General features: G+C 40.0%; 3 protein-coding genes across 5 annotated transcripts in view; all 3 read left to right on the plus strand.

Annotated features, from left to right (window-relative positions):
• The window catches only part of roraa (RAR-related orphan receptor A, paralog a), a 187,935-nt gene extending 180,897 nt beyond the window's left edge, over positions 1 to 7,038 (plus strand). For both annotated transcript variants that reach the window (XM_084364534.1, XM_084364535.1), the window contains one exon: positions 363 to 7,038. In XM_084364534.1, coding sequence (XP_084220660.1) covers positions 363 to 527 — 165 coding nt within the window. In that variant the 3' untranslated portion in view covers positions 528 to 7,038. The remainder of the gene's footprint in view (positions 1 to 362) is intronic.
• A 1,113-nt stretch (positions 7,039 to 8,151) lies between these two features.
• ice2 (interactor of little elongator complex ELL subunit 2) lies at positions 8,152 to 17,081 on the plus strand. 2 transcript variants are annotated; one of them, XM_084364885.1, is made up of 16 exons: positions 8,152 to 8,288; positions 9,597 to 9,698; positions 9,810 to 10,167; positions 10,254 to 10,373; positions 10,462 to 10,596; positions 10,791 to 10,907; positions 11,226 to 11,385; positions 11,809 to 11,990; positions 12,091 to 12,796; positions 12,888 to 13,060; positions 13,480 to 13,609; positions 14,877 to 14,961; positions 15,201 to 15,251; positions 15,825 to 16,068; positions 16,633 to 16,742; positions 16,831 to 17,081. In XM_084364885.1, exons 1-16 carry the CDS (start codon positions 8,275 to 8,277, stop codon positions 16,832 to 16,834), a joined length of 2,691 nt encoding a protein of 896 aa, XP_084221011.1. In that variant the 5' UTR covers positions 8,152 to 8,274; the 3' UTR covers positions 16,835 to 17,081. The 2 variants fall into 2 exon arrangements, with proteins under 2 accessions (XP_084221011.1, XP_084221010.1); XM_084364884.1 differs by having other exon boundaries at positions 16,633 to 17,081.
• A 196-nt stretch (positions 17,082 to 17,277) lies between these two features.
• LOC311264206 (annexin A2-like) lies at positions 17,278 to 22,091 on the plus strand. Its single transcript, XM_084364886.1, has 13 exons — positions 17,278 to 17,426; positions 18,048 to 18,105; positions 18,220 to 18,313; positions 19,743 to 19,837; positions 19,925 to 20,038; positions 20,203 to 20,293; positions 20,463 to 20,542; positions 20,632 to 20,691; positions 20,831 to 20,924; positions 21,042 to 21,137; positions 21,290 to 21,348; positions 21,595 to 21,717; positions 21,813 to 22,091. Exons 2-13 carry the CDS (start codon positions 18,058 to 18,060, stop codon positions 21,870 to 21,872), a joined length of 1,014 nt encoding a protein of 337 aa, XP_084221012.1. The 5' UTR covers positions 17,278 to 17,426; positions 18,048 to 18,057; the 3' UTR covers positions 21,873 to 22,091.
• Positions 22,092 to 22,415: the final 324 nt, after the last annotated feature.

The raw sequence follows: 22,415 nt of genomic DNA on the forward strand, positions 1-22,415 counted from the left end.
AAAGTGGCTGTCTGCTAAGCATGCTCTATCCTTGTAGCAGCGTAATCTCCCACTGTTTAGGATCTTTATCCACAGGCCATCAACCATTTTTAGAGCACAGCACAGATTTCAGGGGAAGCATTCGTAATGTTACATGAAATGCCTTTTTATCAGTAGAGAAGTGGCAATTTATCAATTGTACCAGCTCCGTAATATGAAGTGTCAACTTTTCCTCGTGCCTTAGCGCTTGTCTCAATATTTACAAGTCTGTTTGCCCCCGTGTGAGAGGGAATACACTGTAGGGAGGGATGTTTTTCACTACCATTGCTCCATGTCCTTGCTTCCCCGTGAATCTAAACAGCCTGTCTCCTCTCTCTCCACAGTTGATATGCAAAGTGTCGACACTGCGAGCGCTGTGCAGTAGGCATACAGAGAAGCTTACAGCTTTCAAAGCAATATACCCAGACATTGTGCGTGCCCACTTCCCCCCCTTATACAAGGAGCTGTTCGGATCAGACTTTGAGCAGTCCATGCCCGTTGACGGGTAGCAGCCCTGCCAGGTGCCAGTGTGCCCACCGTAGGGGAATGTGGAGGAGGAATCTGAGACACTTTATTGGTGCCCTGCACAAACCAGAGCGGACAGATGGCACGCTGTTCAACTTCTTCTTTTACATTGGAGGGGGAGGGCTTAGGGAGTTGATTCTCAAGGTTTACTTTATTGAATTTAGTTCTCTTTGGAAGACTTGTGGGACCCGACACCCCATGGGACATGAAGAGGAGATAGGGACAAATAATTTCTGTCTGGTTGAACTTGACCCTCTTTTGCGCATTGTCTAACCTGGAACTCATGATTCACTTCATGTTTATTCATGTATTTTCCCAAGTATTTATTATTACACCACTATTATTATGATTTATTGGCGTATCTGGCTTGTAATTGCACAATTAATGAGTCACTTTTGGAAATCAAACAGATCCACATCAGTATTATTTTTCCAAAAACGGTCTTATCTCTATCTGCTTCGTACACTTTATCCCCCAAACTAAAACAAAATAGCTGATAAATGCGCACATTACGGTCAAGTTCAGCCATTTTTTTCTCTTGTGTTATCTTTTGGATGCAGTTCCTGGAATGAAAACTCACAGCGACTTTGAGGGAGGGTCTGTCGGCATGGTGATGCAATCGGCACCTCTCTGTGGACAATCGTTTAAAAAAAAAAGAAAAAAAAGAAAGAAACATAGAATTCTGGTAATTCTAATGAAAACGCAATGATTTTAGCTGTCAAAGACTCCATCCACCATTGTTGCATAGTGAAATCATGTAAGGCCATCTGCTATTAATCCTTCTCTGGACAGGTGCCCTGGAGAAGCACAGGGCACCAACACAATGAAAAGGGTCCATTCCACCTGTTTTATAATGTACTACAGGGTATATGGTCATAAGTACTTACTATACAGAAAAAAGTAATGTTTATAGAATCTATTTTAAATAACATGTATGATATTAGTAGTTAGACCATTCTTAATTGTTGAATTGATAAGGCACTTTTATTTACACCTTTCTTTAATTTAAGACTTGTATATTTACCTAGTGATGTGTTGCATGTGCACAAGAAATACAAGTTGAACCATGGTCACAGAGGCTAGTCCTGGGAGCTGCAGATGAAACCGGTCTGGAAGTGCAAGGGCTGTCTGTTAGGACTGCTGGCGTGGCTGCAGGGGCGGTGAACAAAAGAGGCACAGATGAGAAGGCAGGTTAGAGGAGCTCCGTCACCTGTTACCTCAACTACCGCCTGCCAAACACCTGTCAAAATGTAGCCTCGATACTCCTTTCAGCGAGCACGCACATGTACAGTAACAGCATGTTGCAGTCAACCCGCTTTCCTTGATCTTTGGATTGAACAGCATTTGTTGAGACCTTTTTTGTCCAAATATTTCGTACTGATTTTATTGTGGAAAAACCTCACATATTATGCGTAGAGGAGCATTGAAATCAAACATTATCGCAGCAAATCAACACTGAATAGCCTTGAGGGTCGGACTGGAGAGATCACACACAGACTGTAATCCAATTGTTCCATCTAGTGGAAGGTAAAGATACAGCAAGTGAGTTAACAGCCTGAGCCTGACAAAGACACGAGGTCTAACCTTAAAGCACATTCACGAGCCTCTGTCAAAATGTTTCGAGTGCTTTTTCGTTGTCGTTTTTGAGCGACTTTACCTGCCTTCTCACCACGGCCTCACGCCCCGGCGACGCCACAACAGGACACAGAAGGAAACAGTGAAGGGAAAGTGAATATTCAAAGCCTTGTCTGGTAGTAAAGCTTCTATTTTTGTAACATGTTTTGGTTAAATAACTCATGAAAGAGAACGAGGGAGAGAAAAAGATGTCAGGTAGCACTTAACTATATTCCCGCAATAATTAGACTAGCTGTTGTTTGTACGATTAGGGGAGAAACATAAAAATGGTAGGACAAGTGCTATTTTCAGAATGCTTTGTTGTTGTGTTTCTGTTTTGTTGAGTGTGTCTTTCTTGTCAGTGTGGTAGTAAAGTGGTAGATAAAAAACCCTGGATGTGCCAAACAGTAGTCGTCGCTTCCGCTTTCCAGTCTACCCGTCTATAATGTAGAATGGACTCCTAAGACATTCCAGCAATCTCAGTAGCGGCTTCTTGAAATATCTTTTAAAAAAAAAAAGAGCAAAAAAAAAAGGAAGAAAAAAAAAGTGATATCCCTTTAGAAACCCAACAAAGCATGTTAATACATCTGTCACCAACCGTATCACAGAATCCAGTTGTTTTCTTGTCTTTTTTTCTGTTTGCACACTATCATTCCTCTGCCGTGCAATTTGTACAAGGCGTTACTGCCTTGTGCTGTCACCCCTCAGGGACGAGTTTCTTTTGCGCTTTTGAGAGGACATTTGTTCGTACTCATTAGGTTTAGCTTGTGTTTTTTGTCAGGGATGTTCCATGAGAAGTGGTTGAGATTAAACATTTGAATATATTCATCACGGACTGGTTCAGAATTTTACATTAAGGGGCCTCCAAGACCACGCTGTGCCCCCCCTCTACGGTCGAGTTCAAGAAAATCTCATTTGTAAAAAACAAAACATAAAAAAAAAAGTCAAACCCCATCACAGTTTTATCAGCACGCAGCATATTCCTGTCACACACATACAAAAAAAAAAAATCTGTTTTGGTTTCAAACGGTGTCATCAGGGTCTTTAAAAAGTGGTAACCCTCTTTGTTAGAAAAACCAAATATTCTTATGCAATACTAAATCTGTTGTGTTTGGGTTGTAGTAGATATGCTGTACCTAAGTAATAATCTCTGTTATGATCCTATTTGGATATGCACAAGCCCTCTACGACTAGTAAACCTCAGTCTCCCAGCAAAAGAAAACCCAGTCTGGAACAACTGCTAGACAATCCAGGTTGAGAGGCCCAGCGGCCCGGCGAGAGCAGCGGAGAGAATGAGGTTGTGAACGCTCAGGGAGGTTAACAGGTAGACCGAAACCGAAGAAGCAGCTCGCTTTCCTCTGGACAGTTGCAGAGCATTTGATTAGCTCTTTTTTTTTTTTGTGTATCTTTCAAATCTCTTCAAAAGCACTCAATTGATGAGAGGAGGAGGAGGAGGTGGCACAGCACATACTGAACATGCAGTACAGCACTTACTGTTCAGAAAGGAGATGGAGATTAGGCTGATTTCCTGTTATTTGTTTGCAAAAAAAATAATAATATAATATATGGTTTGTTTCTTTGTTAAGCTGTTGTAATGTAGCATTGTCACATAAAAAACAGTTAAGGTCTACCACCAGGACGGTTCTTCTCTCATGAATTTGATTTCAACACTTAATGGTTGAGTGGCGTGTGACGTGTTCTACAATATAAAACAAGCAATACGCCTTGTGTTACAATTACGGGTCTCTACAGCGCAGTCGTCATCCTTTTTCAATTGACTTTATTCATTCAGCTGACTCAAACTAATAACTCTCAGCCTAGAACAAAAAAAAAAAAATAACAAAGCCCCATCTCTCTGTTCTCATCTTCTTATGTACTGGTATGGTTGGCAGGATAGCAGAAAACGGTCATCAAACACATGAATTCTTGTGTCTAACTATAAACTGCGCCTTCACACGGGCCTGTAAAGTGATGTCCTTCTGTATATTCTCACTTGAGATATCCCGATTTAAGTCAAGGGATTGATGCTAAGTGTGCTATTCAATCAGTGTATAGTATTCAGTAAAATGTGCTGGTCCTTCTGTCTCTGCTCTGTCGTCTGTTTGTAAAAAGCAATAGTGTGTGTGCGCGTGTGTGTATGTGTTTGTTCTCACAGTGTGTGAATAAAATAAACCCCAGACAAGGCTTTAATAATTACAGAGGAACAGGGTTATGTGGACGAGGAGGGTCTTGGTTTTTATTTTGTTGGGAAAAAAAATGGTTTTGGAGATGCTGAGCTTGATCCATCCATAATAGGTGTAGGTTTTTTTTAAAAAAAGCATGACATAATGCCTTCAACAATTCAAAGGTCTGCTGAAGGCTGTGAGGCGACATTGGCCGGCTTCACAGCGCAAAGCATCGCTCGCTGTCAGTTCGCGAGCTGAAATGAATTCTGGAGTGCAAATTGTGAAAAACGAGTCTTCTTGACCGCAAATTGTGAAGATCGGAGTTATGTCACGCTTAAAAAGAAGTTGTGCCGGAGAGTCGGTGTGTTACCCAGAATTATGAGTCAGTCATTACGTTTTTTAACAGAACTCATTTTCCAAAGCACAGCTGGTAAGGATTTATGATTAAAAATACGTTTAAGAATATAGTTTAAAAAAAAAAAAACGAGAAGCAACTTTTAGCCATAATCGAATGTCAAGCAATAATATATGTCTGTGTATTATTTTTGATTCTTTTTGTGCATAATAGTCTTTGAACATCTGCATGTAAATACACCTCTTATTTATCACTTTTTTTGGTTTTATTTTGTGTTGACTTTCGTGGATGTTTTTATGTTTCATCTGTATATTTGACCAGTTCTGTTCCCAGGTGGAGAACTAAGAACTTGACATGGCCTGTATGCTGTATATCTTATTTTCTCTCTCTTTCTCTCTCCCTCATTCTCGGCTGTTTATCCACCATATTTAATGTTATTATTGATCACATGTATAAAGGTAGCTTTGTAATTTCTGTCTGTATAGGTAAGAGGAAAATACTGCTACTAAGGCCTACCCAGTGGAAATATTTATCTGTTTATCGATTACACCATATTGTACGATAACTCTGTTTCTAGTTTGCTTCCCTCCTTTAGGATTAGTTTGTTAGAGATAGGGTGTGCTGACATTTATTTTGTGTTGCCCTAATGTGTGGTGCTAGGTAAGTTAATTTCGTGAACAAAGTATTGATTCCTAAGCCTGGCCGCCCTATTAGTCCATTCATTTCATTGCATATTAATGTATTATTGATATTAGGACTCAATAAATAATAATGATAATGAAAATGATAGTGGTAAAAATTACCCAGCCAGCACCTGTATCAGTGTGCTCGTCTCGGGATAAGGCACTTATTTCCTTCTGACTTATAGCAAAGCTAGTATCTGCTAATTAACAAACTATTTAAGGTTGCATTTCTGGTTTGCGGAAAAACTGATAATATTCAAACTGAAACAGCAGTATTGTGTTTTTTCTTTGATTGTAAAAACCACTCACTGAGGCTATAGTTTGTCAGGTTTTAAGATACTAAATATTTACCTCTCTCGTGTCTGCATAGTTCTTCACCTGATGCAGGGAAGTGGTGCTTGGATTTTATTATTAAACAGAGCCTCGGTATGCTTTTGTTATTCCCCATTTTAAGACTATCCTGAAAGTGGTTTCTTCAGACCAGTGGCATAAACCTTTTGCACCACAAGAAGTGTTACAAATGTACATGAAAGAATTGCCATTTGAGGACAAAGTTGACCTTTTCTCTCCACTCTGTAGCAAATATCAGTGAGAATATGCTTGCAATAATATACAACGTATCACACTGAGTGCCTCTCGGTGTAACAAGATGCATACATGGTTTTTTGATTGTCTTTTTTTGTGGTTTTTTCCAGACGTGTAACTGAAGTGACAATGTATTTTGTACATGAGGACGATTTCTCACTCTCACATGCTTCAAAATGTTTTTTCAGATTCCTTCTTTATGTGATGTTAATCATTTTTCACGTGGGTTGACGCGCTATGTTAAAGGGTTTTAATGTTTCGGTGGTCCGTTTTTAGAGTGTACATGTCACCCCTCACCTTATTTGAGACACACAGCTGGGAAGTTTGTTTCATGTTGATCTTTAATGGTCAAATAAATGCTCGCAGATGATACGACACAAAAGCTCACCTGCACATTTTGTTGTTTTTGTTTTTTTTTGATTAGGCAAAAACTAACAGGCAAACCACATTTCTTCACTTTCTGTTTGTTTTATATCAACTTTCTTTTTTAAAAAATTCACAGAGAACAGAAGATTTACTAATGCATTGTATATCAAATATTTGTATGTGTTTGTAAAAGAGGCATACAACACATCTGGATTTCTTTAATGTTCTGTGTTCAGTGTTCGCTCAGTCGGTTTCGGGTAACCTAACATGAAGGGTGGGGTGGAGCACGGGTTGATTCTTTTTTTCCATGCAAAAGCAGTGCAAATTATGGGAAAGCCGAAACTAGTGTGTGGTTGTCACAAATTTCTAAGTCACACGTTTGCTACTGATGTTAAAATGGGGACAGATGATCATGTACCTTTTTATCCAGCTCTTTTGAACTCTCTTTAGCAGGTAGTCTATTCACAAACGTAGTTTTGCTCCTTCTTGTCTGATTCTTAAATATGAAAATAAGTATTTTGATTCATTTTGTAAATACAGCTGTAAAGAAAAATAAGAAATTTAATGTTGTCTTTTAAATACTTTTCATTCTAATATGAATGTTGTTATATTGTACTTAGAAACTGTACCTTTAATATTACCTTTATTAAAAGTGCATTGGACACATCGATTTTAGATGTGCTTTATGTGCTGTTATCCCATAATAAAATTTACCGCTTGTAATGGGCTTTTATTTTCTGACTCTTTATCTGTCTCTGTTGTCTTCCTCTCTCTCTCTCTAGCTCACTCTGTTTATTACAAAGTTATTCAAATTGATAAATTTTGATTGACAATATTTTTTTCAGGCCTAACCATCCTGATTAGTGATTCAATATTTAATCAGAGGTGGTAGCAGTTCAATTAGTTTATATCTTACATATAAATCTACACGACTGCCAATGAATATCTGAGTAAAGGCATGAGAATTTTAACCACACGCACAAAAATATGTCTACAAAACATACTTGTCCAAGACATTTTTATTTAAGACATATAATAATGATGTAAATACACCCCTCACTGCATACATATAAAGCTAAATCAATAACCAGATAAGTTCATTGTAGTGGTCTGGACATAAAATCAAATATAAACTCAGTTGTCCTTGTTATAAGTTTCATCAGTCAAAACCCCAGACAGTCTAACAATTCATGGCACTGAACTGTATGATTAAAATATGTGACCATGGGCAAGTCTGTCCAATTTAAGAATTATAGGTATGAAAGAAATCTGTGGTAAGTTAAAAAAGTAAAAATCTGGAACTGATTGGAAATCCAGAGAATCTCACTTAAAGATCAGCTTCAGCATTTTCCCTCGATGCGTGACACGAACTCTGCGGTTTCTTTGTAACACGTTGTAGTTTCTGTACCTCCTGGGACACAGGTCTGTTATTTTAATGGATGACTCAATTTCCCTGCAGGGAATATTAATGTTTCATCTCATTTTGCGATGTAGCACCTTGGCCGTGGTGTTGAAGCCTTACGAACTGCCATCTGATAAAGCTCAGATCCTTAAAATATTTGCAAAGGCGTCAACATTTTTATCATTAGCCCAATGCAAAAGAAAAAAAACATTATTTCCATTTGAAGCAGGACCAATAGTAGGTTTCAACCTATTGTTTCTGGGGCGTTATATCTTAACTTGATTTTTTAAATATATGCCTGAGCCAGATGAGGGTATGAGCATCATAATATGGAAAATGCAGGAGATCCAGTCAAGTCTGCACTGGAGCTGGAAGTCAATAGGCAAATCAATTACCTTTAATGTCCAGAGGGGGGCAGCAGTGTACACAGGGGCCTTTAAAGTCAACATCATTTCAACAGACGAAGAATGTCGCCTGTCAAACGTTTGTTAGCTGGCTAATGCTAACTCACTTAAAACAGGAGTTTGTGTCATTCCTGCGGACCGCTTGGTACTGACCACAATGGACCTGACGTGGTGAGTGATACTTCCACTGCAAAGTTCTGTGGTAACGTTAGATGTTGTGCCAATTAATGCAATTCAACTTATTCATTAACTTTGGGCTGGCTAATGTTAGCAAACAAGCTAGTCAGCGTCCCACGCCTGAGAGTTGTGTTGTGACAGACAGCTAACCTAGCCATGCTAACTAAACATTAGCGAGCGATATTTGTATAATAAAAGTGCGCTTAACCGGACAGCTACCACCAACGTGTTTCTGGTTTGTGTAGCTGTTTGTTGTGGACTTCCACTATTGTATGTAAAACGTGAAAGTGCATCAGGCTAGCATTAGCTGACCGTCAAGTTATTTTAATAAGACAGGAAGTTAGCTTAGTAAGCTAGCTAAACACAGTGCCTTGTTTTTGATCGAACGAAACGTTTTGCGTTATCTTTTGACAGATTTATATTATTTTAGCCGAGCAATATACCTATAACATACAGATCGGACGGGACTAGACGGACTAGCTGAACAATAACGTGTAACAACAATTAAATTGGACTAAACAACGTTATGGTAACGTTGGCTTTTATTTTGAAGGTCTAAACGGGAAGTTGTGGTGTTCACAATGTTGTATTTTTGGTGCAAAATATAACACAATTGGCAGTGAAAAAGCACAAACAATGTGTAGTGTTAAATGTTTTGTTATAGTTCAGTACTTCATTTATTTATTTAATACAATGTGCTATTTGAAACAAATGAAGGAACCAACAACAAGCATGGCACATTTTACTTGTCAGCTGGATAATTGCAAAATTGGCCACTGATTAATTTAAAGTAAGTTCACATCACATGGCAAAAAAAAAGCATGTTCAGCATTGTGTCAATTAAAGCATTATCTAGAAAATGTTTAATACAGACCGGTAAAGAAACGTAAATAATTGTATCACTGAATACATTTTGCTGTGCTTCCTCCACAGCTTTTGCTCACTTGACTTTCTTTTTGCAATCTGCTGACTGTGTGTTTGGTTGGTGAAGTGAAAAGCATTGATACCTGATGTAAGAGTCGCTTACAGGAAAAGCAATGTGCCATGTATGTGGTGATATAATGTGATGCACTATTATATAACACTTTGAAATTCTTTACACCTGGATGGCATTATTTCTGTTGGTTGGTATTATGTCATGTGGAAAATTGTCAGTGTTGTAGTAGCTAAAATGTTTTTAAAATAAGGAACGGTTATTTAAACCAAAATACTACTTTTAGCAGGACAGTGCAGAACCAGTTATGATTGTCTGGGTACAACACAGACCCTCTAATGTCCTATATCTTCTCCTTTTAATTTCAGGGAGGACCCTCCAGTCCCTGATGCTCCTTTCTTTACCAGAGATCTCTATGACAAATATTCCCTTGCACCAAATATCAGAGAACTGTGGGCCTCTCTACAAAGGTATTGAAATAACATCAGATGAGGTGCATCTTCACTGTGTTTTTCAAAGGCTAACTAGTGAGTGTTTATCTGACATGTTATCTTCGCCCCATTCTTTTCTTATTCCCAAAGTCCTGCAGAGAATGCCAACATAAAACAGGGGCGTGATGTTGGGGCTGCAAAACCCTCCTGCTCTTCCTCCACAGAAAAAGCTGGAGAGTTTAAAGACAACGGTTGCATCAGCAGCAAAGAGTCCCATTGGGACAGCCGTGATAGTGATGATCCGTGCACAGACAATCCTGCAGAAGGCTCAGAAGAATGTAGGGGTGCCAAAAAATCAAGAGTAAAGCTCCAGCAGGTTGAGAATGAGGCGGATGCTGATTTTCCTGAACCCAGACTGCCCTACCCCCGTTTGTCGACCCTGTCCAGCAGTCAGCAGAAGATGTATTTTGACATTTTGATGAGTAAAAACAGAGGGGGTCTCACACCGGTACCAACATTCACCCCTTTATCATATTTAAATCCTGCTTCTCCTTGTTACATCGCTTCCTCAAATAATCCACTCTTATATTTCAGAGTTTAAAGACACGAGTAGACAATGAAGTGATGGAGTTCACGAGGTACCTGCAAGATGTGGCCAGAATATGCGCTGACGACTACAACTTCATATCACAGGGAGCTATGCAATATTCAGAGGTACTGATGCTACAGGGATTGCACCTGTCATCGGCTCTGTGAGAAGTATGTTCAAAGTCTTAAAGCACAGCCCTGATTTATTTTTCAGGATTTCTTCAGGAGCTGTTTGGGGTGCCTTCAGACATTTCCACAGCTCTACCAGATCCATGAGATGACTAGTTTGACAGGGGGAACATTCGACGCAGGGCTGAAGCTGACCTTTGAGAAACAGCTGCTTATCATGGTAACGTACTTTTGAAAAGAGCTGTTGTTGTCCCATACGTGTAGGATTATCACCTAATGTGCTGATGTTGTTCAGAAATGCCACTGTCCACTTTTCTATTCAACCTTTCAACTTGTGCTGTTGAATTGCAGAATCAGCCTTTTGGGTTTGATTCACTTCCTCTGTTTCCATATTTGTACCCTTTATTTCTCCAGGGCAATGTGGATATTACAGACCACAAGATAGTGCCTGCTGACGCACAGCTTGCATCGGATTATCAGAGTGTTTCATCAGTGAATCCTCCAGCTAAAAAAGCTAAGGACATGCACGCTGTAAGCAATTGTCTCGCTTTTTTAATTACTCCAATAAAGTAAGTCACAAAGAGGTTTTACTGCTAGAATGGGATTCATGACCGCAGGTCTATTGTAACTCCTTTTCAGCTCTTGCAGTTTTCACAAAAGACACCAGAGGGTGTTCATGTCTTGCTCAGCAAAACCAGTGCTAATTGTGTTTCTGAAAGATGCCAGGTCACACACAGTTCTGTCAAAGTCCGGTTAATTTTAGAAAGTTGTGTAGTTACCTGTGTTTCTCTTTTTTTTTCATACAGCAGATGTTCTGTAACATAACATGGTCTTGTTTTTCCTCTCCAGACAATCAGCTGTGACGGTAATGCAGAGAAGCTGTGTGCTCGTTATGAGCCTCACGTGTGTCTGACTCGAGATGCTTTGTTCAGGCTGCTGAACAACCACGGCCCTGACTTTGCAGAGCAATGGGAAATGCCTGTCTGGGTCAAAGCAAAGCCGGGAAAAGGTTAGCAGCATCATTTAGCAACTCAGGCTGTGGCAGGAATTAGTTTGATTTAATTAAAAATACATTTAATTTCACCAAATGGATCATGACCCGAGAAATGTACTTGGCTACATCAATGCTGCATTTCTTCTTGACTGGTGTTTGAAACTGTTGTTAAAATAGTGCATTTTTAGAATATTTGGATCTGTACATATGACATAAGATTGTTACATTCACTGTAAAATAGGTTTCATGTTGGCAGTACATGTTCAGATTTTGCAAGATCTGATTCTCTTTTTTGAAGGTTTAGACTTTTAAAATAATGTCTGAAAGAAAAACGGCATGTAGCAGTAATGAAATCTGAGATAGACCACAGTTTGTACTGACATCGAATAGCCACATGATGGCACTGTTTCACACTTCCTTTATTTTTCTTACCTACAGGCAGTGGTCAGAAGAAGACTGTTTATATTGATTCACCATTTCTGAAGACTGAGATGACAGTGAGAGAGAGGAGCCATATCTACCATGAGGAGAGTTTGAAGCTTTCCATCAAGAAGAATGGCAGTAAAAATGTGTTCCATGTCATGACCGAGCTTCCTGTGAACGAGAAGCAACTCTCAACGGTATGTTGACGCACAAATAGATGTCTTCCTATATGTGGTGTAATGTACATGACATGGTTTCATCACTGCAATGATTCTTTGTTTTCTGTGTCTTAATCAGGAGAGCTCTCAAAGAAATATTGTTTCTTTTGAAGACACCAGTCTTGACTTTGAGGTGGACCTCACTGACCTCGAGACATTTGGAGAGACAACACCCATTAAAACCCCCAAGAGAAAAAGCTGTTCCCAAGAAGAGACGAACACCTCACTGGCAGGTTTGGATGAGCCCATGACAGAGGAGACAACGAAGCCAGTCCAGAGTGAGACCGTTGTACAAAAAACTGAACAAAGGAGACAGGACTCTGCTCAAGAAAGTGATGAAGACATTGCTCTTGCAGGAGACTCAGATGATGAGAAGCTGGTCATTGATGACTCTGTGTCTCCAACTGTAACACCTAGACGACCTAAGACCAGACCGACTGAATCTGTGCCTGTGACTTCAGAGTCATCGTCCCCTCAAAGCGCTGGCAGGATGAGGCGACAAACCAAAAAAGCAAAGGTATCTGGAGACCAGCTGAGTGAGATCCTGCGCATGCAGACAGCCATGTTCAATTCTGCCGGTGACAAAGCCAAATCATCAACCATATCAGAGGAGAGCACCTCATCCACCCAATGTTCGGGACCCTCGGTTCAATCCCATTCAATTTCTCTGGTTAAGCCCTGTGTGTCCTCATACTTGGAGAGAAACCAACACCAGGAGGGGAAGACCTGTGCTGCTCCTCTCGAATCTGCAGCAGCTGCCAAGATTTCTACTCCAGAGCACAAAAGTTAGTGTCAAATTAATTGTATTTCTTTGCTTTTAAGTCGTGTCATTTTGCTGAATTAGTATTAAGTATTTTATTGTCCCCCCCCATCTAGAAATACTGTCACAAGATCTGCAGGCTGGTACAGAAGATGAACAGGATTACGAGGCTCCAGAGGAAGGCAACCTGCTCTACAAGCTCTATAGTCTGCAAGATTTGCTGCTCATGGTGCGCAGCTCTGTGTCACTGACCCACAGCAGAAAAGTAGCCAGCAGCAGCCAAAACCAGGTATACATGTTTGTCTGTACACCTTCTCCTGAATGTCATGATTTAATTTCACAAAAATAAGGTATAAAATTAGTGGGGGATGCATGATGAATGTTGGAGAAAATGTATCAAATTTCTGTTAGCAACTGTTTATCAGTACTTTTAGCATCTAAACACTCTGATACTGTAGGTAGGTGGTGGTATGCATCTTTTAGTGCAGCCTATTGTGCTCATAACATCAAACTGCTGCATCTTGGTAGAGCCATGAACTTCTGAAATTACAAAAATGTGAAAATATTGGTAATCTTCTAGGCCATGAGAAGCGGCTAATTATCCGTTCTTGTATCGGCTGAAAGAATATACCATGCCATACTGTACATACCTAAGAATTAGTACATGCAACGGTCCTATTTCTGTCCTTTTGTTTTCTGCCCTAATAGTTTGTGCCAGTGCACGTCTTACCCAAACTGGAGTACCAACTGTGTTATGGTGCCGAGCGTCTAAGCAGCAGTGAGGCTTGCGAGCTGTGGACTGAGACATTGCTCCACTCCAGCACTGTATCATACACAGGTAAAACTTCAAGCACTTTCACCTCACTCTTACTAGATTAAATGAAAACCGAGGCAGATGTTGCCAAATTGCTCTCAGTTGTCTACTAAAGTGGAGTATCCCTTTAGTCTTTAATTTTTCAACATAATTGCCAAGATAATAGTCGATGTAATATTTATCTGGATAAAAAAAGAGATTTTTTCCTCTCCTTCCCACATGGGGATTAGTCGAGTCCACATGGCAGATCCTCCCACAAACCAATGGAATAGTCTGCAGATGACTCACCGTCCTGCTGTGACTGTGTGGTGATTGAGTTTATTTTGTTGCCATAACTACAGCCACACATGATTGTGGGGAATTACAGAGAATGCAGTGTGCCGAGCTCAGCTAAATGTTGTTTTGAACTTCGGTTAAACTCCCCTAATGCATATTTGTTGACTTGCATGTGCTGCTTACCTGTAGCTCAAGATTCAGGGGAAGACTCCAACTCCCCTTTGTACCAGGTTCTTTGAATTGTTGGCTGGTAGTGTGCGTCATTATCTACAGAGCATAATTCTTTAAAAATTTAAAAATAGCCCCTAAATTACACCCCTTTCCAGTTTGTTAGCATAGTTGACATCATCAGTGTTACTGTCAGTACAACACGCCTGTATACCGGTTCTTTATGATCAGTTTCACTGCTATAAATAGCTTTGCCAAAAGAGGATGTAACCCTGTATCATGTATCAATCAGAGTTTAGATTTCTTTCAGGAGCATGTTTCAGTTTTAAGTATAAGATTTAGTAGTCTTTGTGTCCTTGGTTACTAACAGTAGCACAGGAAAAGGAATATCCAGAGGGAAAACAATGACAGCATTCAAACTTTATTCAAAACAATATGACATATCTTTAATATAATGGCATTATGCAATAGGAACAACTGACAAAAGACTTCCTTCTTTGTACAGTGGTTCGTAGTTCGTCATGTGGTTTATCTTGTGGCATTCTCTCAATTGTGTATTTATAGCTTTGGTTACAAGCCCTAAAGCAGTCCATAATTGAAGGAAGGCACCATTGAAATATGCAGGCATTACAAGCTGGAGTGGGAGGCAGGAAAAGGAGACAGGACCAACAAGCATTTCTTACCACCCACTCAAGCTTGTAACAACGCTGGCAAATCATCACAGACTAATTACTTTGTAAGCACTAGGAATGGCATTGATGATGAAGTGAAGCTCTTGATGTGCACGCTCATTAGCTCTTGTTCTTTTTCCCGGTGCATCTCTCGCCCTCCCTTTCTGTCTCCGTAGCTCACATCGATGCGTACACATCAAAAGTAGCTCTGCTGAGAAAGCTGCCTGACGACTGGAGACAGAACATCTCCTGTGGGTTCAAGTGAGTGTCGCTCCAACAGATGTGTGCGGATGATTGGGATTAACCTAATCGCCACTGTGTGATTATGTTATTTAAGAGATTGTCATCTAGGGATTCAGATAGTTTATCAATAATCTGCGCCTTTTCATCAATGGTTGCTTTCATCGCCTCTGGTTTTGTCATCAGAAGCAGTGTTGAAATTTCGAAATCTACCAAAGTAGACAAGCTGTAACATGCTGATGTCTCTTTTCCATCCACAGGCCGTCCAAGTCACTGAATATACTGCACCACCTACTGAAGAAACTGACTGGGTAAACTGTTGAGGATTTTCATTGTCTGCATGTTGTTTGTAGATTATTAGATTTGGGCTCTCAGCAGGATCTGATCTCTTCATTTTGCAAATGCATCGTCTTGTTAGAATATTTTGAGAGAGAGAGAGAGAGAGAAATTGTTAGTCCAGGCTCACTGTACAGGCACATTTTTTGATTGAATGTAACAGTTTTCTTATGTTTAATGTATAGAAACTGTAAGAAATTGATAATGTTTGGTCTTAAACTATTGTTTAGTCAGACGACATCTGCAGATGAGTGAGTTGTCTGTGCACATCTGCTCACGCTCTGTTGAAGATGATGAAATGATTGTACATGCAGGTCTGAGAGCCTGGGGCAAAAAATCCGACGTTAGGCTGCCTTCATGTTTGTGCTGGAGCGTTACGCAATCGATTACTCAACGACACACACTAGATGTGTCACCTTCTGATTTCTTAAGGCTCTGTTCACCTACGTTTCAGTCATTTGACAGGAAACTCAAAATGCTGCAACATGTCTCCTTTGTGTCAGTTTTTGACTTTAACACACCCTTGATGACTTCATCTGGTTTTGTAGGTTAGAGGAAGGACGGTACCTGATTACGCACAAGGCAGCGGAACCATTTGTGACCCTATTAAAAGCAGCTAATGGGAAAGGGAGTCGGGGGGCTTACAACCTGCAGCAGGTCCACAGCTCTGTCCCACGGCCCCCAGCTCCAGGCCTCGTGCCCTGGATACCTGTTGATCCACATGTGGTCCTGCCCTTCCACCAGAAACACGGCCATGTCCCCTGCACCTTCCCACTGAGGGCCATCCTGAAGGTGTGTGCACTTGATTAATATCCTCATGCGCTGATAGACGGCACTAAAGACAATCGAGGTCATGGCCGGACAAATGGTGGCAATGAGGTGAAAAAATTGTTGGAACAATTGGTAAGTGTTTATTGGTTAATGCCTGGGAAGTCCACACCCTTTGTTAGACATACACACAAAGGGATCTCTAAAAAACCAAGATAAATGAAATGCAGTCTCCCATTATGTTGTGGTAAGTGCAAAGCCCATGGCCAGTTTCTTATCAGAGAAGCTGAACCAGCATACTTCTGTGTAATTTGCCTGCACAAGCCCAAAACTAACAACAGGGACAATAGAGAGCATAGCAGTATCAACAGCAGCTCCGCAGTCTTTACTGGGGTGGACCCTGAGACATTCACTGGATGCCTGTCTGAAATTCCACAGAGCGAAGACATTGACGCATCTAACTTGTGAAACCACAAAGAAAAACAAAAGATCATAAACATTTGCCACTCATGTTAGTGAATTACAAGTATGGCATTACATTTATGGCGCTACTTTTCTTACTTTCTTACTTTCTGTTTGTCCCAACAGAAAGCAACAGCTGGGTCATCTCAGTTCAAAAACCACGGAGCGGGGCCGCCGACGAACAACGCAGGAGGCAACAAGAAGAAGAAAAATAAGCGTGCCGCCAGGCGTAACAAGTACATCAAGAAGCTGATTCAGAAGTCTGTTTAAAATCCTGTGTCAAAGGATTTGATATCATGTCTTTAATATCATTTCTTATCATAGGTGAGATGAGTCAGAAGAGGAGCGGGATCAGTACTGCTAAGGAAAGTGAAGGAAAGGAAAGGAAAGGAAAGGATAGCACTGATAAAGTCTACGATTCCACACTGGAATTATATCGTGACCTTAAATATGAATGTTAGTGTTGAAGCACTTTTACAGTATAGAATCTATACGTTCATGTTTTTATTTTGTTCAGAGACAGTTTTGTATATTCTTGTTGAAACAAATCCCCAATAAACTTTTTCTAAAATATCCGTATGTGAGTACGATTGCTGTTTGTAATGCACACCTTTGTAACTGTTCACTGTCTGGACTGTGTGAGACATCTCCTGGAGGTATATTGCTTCAGCGACTTTAAATCTGTGTGGGAAAACTTTAACAAAGCTTTAAAATTCTGAGTCGCCTTGCTCGAGCTTCCAGTGGCTTCTTGTGGTGTTGGGTGGAGTTATGAGTGCATGGAAAGGGGAGGGAATGTGAGTCAGGGGAGGTGAAAGAGGGAAGCCTTTTTCTATGTCAGAAAAGTTAAAACCTCCACACCCATTTAACTTTAACATCGTCTGGTCAAGTGTTCTGCCGTCATCTCAGCTTTAACAACTTGGGTAAGTTCAGTGTCATTGAACATTTTAATGTGGACTTACTGAATGTGAAACTTGCACTGCAGAAAGATTTAAGGTAGTCATGACAGAGGATTTCCACAATGTTCACATTCAGTTTGTTTTGTTGTTTCTTAACTTGACTTGTTTAAGTAAGAAGGAATTTCTGATCTCCAGCATGTGATCTGACCTGTTTTCTTGTGTACATGTGAATGTACTCCAGACTGGAGCACAGTAGTTTTTTCCAGGGTGTGTCTCTCTGGGGGTTGCTTTTAAGGATATATGCCAGACTGAACAAGTAGTTTATAGAGTTAGTTGACTGTCAGTAGTATTTAACCATTTTACTAGAAACTATGAACGTGTATATGACAAACCAGTGAAAGCAAAGGAACAACTATTGATTTAAATGGATAATGTATCTTGCACTGATTTGATTTGTACCAAAAGCACCAACTTAAATGAATGAAGCGTCTCTGTAAGAAGACATTGGTGGCTCAAGTGATTTTATCTTCCGACACGACAAACATGACCCCTAGCAAGGTTCACCTCAGAGAAGTCAGTGATAGGATTACAATGAGATGCAATTACAACATTGTGTAGCGTTGACCGTTTTCTCACCTTTTGCAGGACAGTCAACATGGCTATGGTATCAGAGTTTCTCGGGCAGCTGTCTCTCAACATCGGGGTAATGTCATATTTGTTTTCTTTCATACATTATGTGCAAAAGATGCACTCCATACTGTTTACTTTTTTAAAAACCATGAGTTTTCTCTCACTCTGATTTCCTTTGAATCCTCAGAGCTGTGAGCCCACATACCCCACTGTGGTAACCGCTCTGGACTTTGACGCAGACAGAGATGCAGCCAGAATAGAGACTGCTATCAAAACCAAAGGCAAGATACAGTACTGTACATGTTTGCTCCAAAAAAAATGAGTGCTTGGTACTGAAACTCCTCTCCACAGATGAGTAGCTGGTATTTGTGAGTCAGCATCCTGGCTTAAACTGTTTTGACCAGGCTGGGAACACCTCCAAGTCTGCCTTGGTGTTGGCAGAGCTCTACCCTGGCTACTGGCAACGGCAATGCTTACCCTTCAGCAGACCACCATTTTGTAATAATGAAGAATGTGTGGAGTGATGTCTCTTAACAAATGAGGTTATGAAGGAGAAAATACCTTGTGACCATGTCATGTGTTGAAGCAAGCAACGTCTGCTGCCACTCTGGCACTTTTATATGTTTAATGACTTCAAACCTGCTGTCTGGCATTTGCAGGCCCTCACAATTTAAAATGTGAGCCCACAGTGCTTCTGTTAAAGTTGCGTCTCATCTACTTATTGACTGGCTCAACAAATTCATAAATTTGTTACCACATTATATCAGGAAGCACATTTAACTAACTACTTGGCCATTGACCAAGAGTTTCCCTCAATAACCTCATAATTACTGCTTATTGATATTAAGTACAAAAGTTATTTACTATCTTAATATGCTTTTCCCAGAAGGGCCTTACAAGACTACTCAGTCCCCATAACAACACTTCATAAGTACAGTCTATTCTTATGTATCAAAACACAAAACTACAAATGTAGGTCAGTGATGGAATGTAACTAAATACATTTACTCAAGTACAATTTTGAGGTACTTGTACTTTACTTGAGTATTTCCACTTTCTGCAACTTTATACTTCCACTCCACCACATTTTGGAGGCAAATATTGTACTTTTTACTCCAACATTGTAATTTCTTTGATAACTTAAGTTGCTAGTTACTTTTACATACATACATTACATACATTGCATATTACTTTACATATTATCAGATAATCAGAAAAAAGCTGAATAACAGACCTGAAAATCAATCATCCCATACTATACATTATACATACATGTAAATGTATATAATCGACTTATATCGGATACTTTAAATATCTTTACTTTTACTCAAATATGGCTTCTTGGCCCTTTTAACAAGTGTCAAGCTCATTGTGAATTAGTTTCTAATCTGAATCTGCAAAGCAACTGGCTAAGACAGCTGTTAAATAAATGAAGTAGAGTAAAAACTACAATATTTCTCTCTGAAATGTAGTAAAGAAGAAGTCTAAAGCAGCATGCAATAGAAATATTCAAGAATAGTGCCTTTAAATTGCAATACTTCAGTAAATGTAGTGGGTTATTTTCCACCACTGATGTTATGCATCACTTTTTAATTTAATAATAAAAGACTAGACATATATTTCTGTAAATATATGTTGTGATTGAATTGAATCCATTTTGTCTGACCTGATGTGTATAATGTATACTTGTCCCTTTCTTTCTCACATTAGGAGTGGATGAGCAGACCATCATTGACGTCCTAACAAAGCGGACATACACACAAAGGAGAGAGATTGCTTTTGCATATGAGAGAAGGGCAAAGAAGGTACAGTAGGCCCTCTGATTATATGGTGGCTGTAACAGTAAGAGACACATTAAGTACATTCAGGTAACACTGTCACTGTGTTTTTAGGACATGATCACAGCCCTGAAGGCAGCGCTGTCTGGCTCTCTGGAATCAGTGATCCTGGGACTGATGAAGAGCACGACCCAGTACGACGCCACAGAGATCAGAGGAAGTATCAAGGTAAAAGGGCGCTGATTGTGTCACTGGATTAGATTGAAGGCTTACACTACCCTCTACTGGTCAAATCACAGAGTTGCTTTTTGCTGCACCCAAATCTAAATGTAAATTGTGTGTATCTGAAAGTTTAATGCTTAAGAAGTAATGAAGGCTTGTGTCTCTTTCAGGGCTTGGGAACAGATGAAGAAACGCTGATTGAGCTTTTGTGCTCACGCAGCAATGATGAGCTGTTGGAGATCAAGAAGGTCTACAAAGACTGTGAGTCCAATACATCCTGTTCACATTAATGGCTGGAATACATCGTAGTACATTATGCCTCACCTATAGGTTGTTGTGCTGTCTGCTTTCCATACACTATTAGGCCGTAGCGCTTACTCTGTTTATGTAGAGAGAGCTTAGAGATTAAAACTGAAAATATTTCCCACAGTGTTCAAGAAGGACCTGGAGAAAGATGTGGCAGGTGACACCTCTGGGAACTTTGCTAAGTTGCTCCTGGCTCTGGTGCAGGTGAGACTTGTTAGTGCCTGTCCTTATGATTTATACAACTATAAATATACAGTCAAAACTGAACTGGATCATGTCTTATTTCTGTGCAGACCAAGAGAGCAGAGGCCTCTGCTGTTGTAGACTATGAAAAGATTGATGAAGATGCCAGAGTAAGTTTCCTATTTTCACTTTTTCTGTGGGATATTAAGTTAATCTGTTTTCATCAAGTGAAACATTAATGCCAATGTCATACTTCACCCAAAAGCATGCAAATGTAATCAAATTTAATATTTTGTTGATTCAACTCAGGCTCTCTATGACGCCGGAGTAAAAATTAGAGGAACTGATGTGCCGACCTGGATCTCTATTATGTCTGAGAGAAGTGTACCCCACCTGCAAAGAGGTGAGGCAGAGACCCTGTTGTCTTTAGTATCATTGTCACAGAAGTGCTGATTTTTATATCAACCTTCATAATTTGCACCCATCAACAATCAGTTAGTCATTTTTCTCTGCTTGCTAGTGTTTCAGAGGTACAAGAGTTACAGCCCCTATGACATGCAGGAGAGCATCGCGAAGGAAGTTAAAGGAGACCTGCAAAAGTCCTTTCTGGTGCTCGGTACGTAGAAATTCATTATTAATGCTAATAGTTACTTAGAATTGACATATCTGAGGTTAATATTTTACATTTACATTTACATTTACATTTACAATTCATCTGTCAAATACAAGATGTTTCATTGTGGATATTCTGTTTTCCTTTTGTTCCAGTTCAGTGTTTCGAAAACAAACAGCTGTACTTTGCCAAAAGACTGAATGAAGCCATGAAGGTAGTTACAGTGCTGCTCTCTTTCTTCATGTTCAAAAGTGGCTATTTTGAGGGCCAGACTCTTTTTTTCTCTTCTTTTTTTTAAGAAGAAAGGAGTACATCTGCTTGTGAAAGTGCAATTTTGCTGCGGGAACACAGAATCCAAAGTTGGCAGAAGTTATCTTACAGCAGTGTTGCATCAGCTGCTGTAGTTAAGTTTAGATCTTGTACAACTTAAGTAAGTGCTGACTTGTGCTTGTCTTCTCAGAGTAAAGGAGCCAAAGAGAAGATAGTGACCAGAATTATCGTGTCACGCTGCGAGGTGGACCTGAAGAAGATCTGCTGCGAATACAAGAGCTGCTTTGGACAGTCTCTGCAGAAGACTGTTCTGGTAAGTGGCTCACACAGTCTGCCCCTGGCCTGTTACTGATTTACAGTGAGGCTTGTTCTGTCATGCAGGCCCTCTAACCTGCTCTGTTTCTGTAGGAACACACCAAGGGAGACTACCAGAAGGTGCTGCTCAGCCTGTGTGGACCAGAGGAGTAAAAATCAATTGTCAGCATCAAAAGGGCCCTCACTGGAAAGGTGTTACGGAAATCACACTTGGAACAAATTGTGCGGCAAAAGCCCATCCGACTTTTTTGCACAAACGTTTGAATGCAGCGTTCAAGAAGAAGCATTTACCTTTTTTTATTCATGAAGAATCAGTATGACCGCTTACTTTTGTTATACCGAAAACAACAGCAATAAAGTTGATCTGTTGGAGTTGTAGTTCTGTTTCTTACATTCCTGGCACCTCACCTCGTTTGTTCTTACTTGATATTTACCCAAACGACCATTAGAGGGCGCTATAGTAACATTAAAAGCAACTATAGGAAGCCCCAGCTGCTCGGTGTCTCAGGGCCTCATAATATCTGATACCTGCTGAAGAAATGCAGGAATCTTACATTTTTGAACATGATGAAATATTTGATCTCAAATTACAAATTACATTTAATTATCACCCATTTTTCGAATATATTGGACGTAGTAGAGTGAGTGAAAATAAGTGAAAGAAGCTATACGGATAACATATTTTTATTTGCGCAA

This window comes from Pagrus pagrus (assembly GCF_965226575.1).
Source record: "Pagrus pagrus genome assembly, chromosome: 10".
Lineage (NCBI taxonomy): Eukaryota > Metazoa > Chordata > Actinopteri > Spariformes > Sparidae > Pagrus > Pagrus pagrus.

What these genes read in the sequence shown, in the direction of transcription:
- ice2 (XM_084364884.1), top strand. An exon ending in ACAGAGGGGGTCTCACACCG is followed by an intron (nt 10,168 to 10,253) that starts GTACCAACATTC and finishes CTTATATTTCAG; the next exon opens with AGTTTAAAGACACGAGTAGA. An exon ending in AAGCTAAGGACATGCACGCT is followed by an intron (nt 10,908 to 11,225) that starts GTAAGCAATTGT and finishes TTTCCTCTCCAG; the next exon opens with ACAATCAGCTGTGACGGTAA.
- LOC311264206 (XM_084364886.1), top strand. Translation starts at nt 18,058, where the DNA reads ATGGCTATGGTATCAGAGTTTCTCGGGCAGCTGTCTCTCAACATCGGG. An exon ending in AGCTGTCTCTCAACATCGGG is followed by an intron (nt 18,106 to 18,219) that starts GTAATGTCATAT and finishes TTGAATCCTCAG; the next exon opens with AGCTGTGAGCCCACATACCC. An exon ending in TGTACCCCACCTGCAAAGAG is followed by an intron (nt 20,925 to 21,041) that starts GTGAGGCAGAGA and finishes TCTGCTTGCTAG; the next exon opens with TGTTTCAGAGGTACAAGAGT.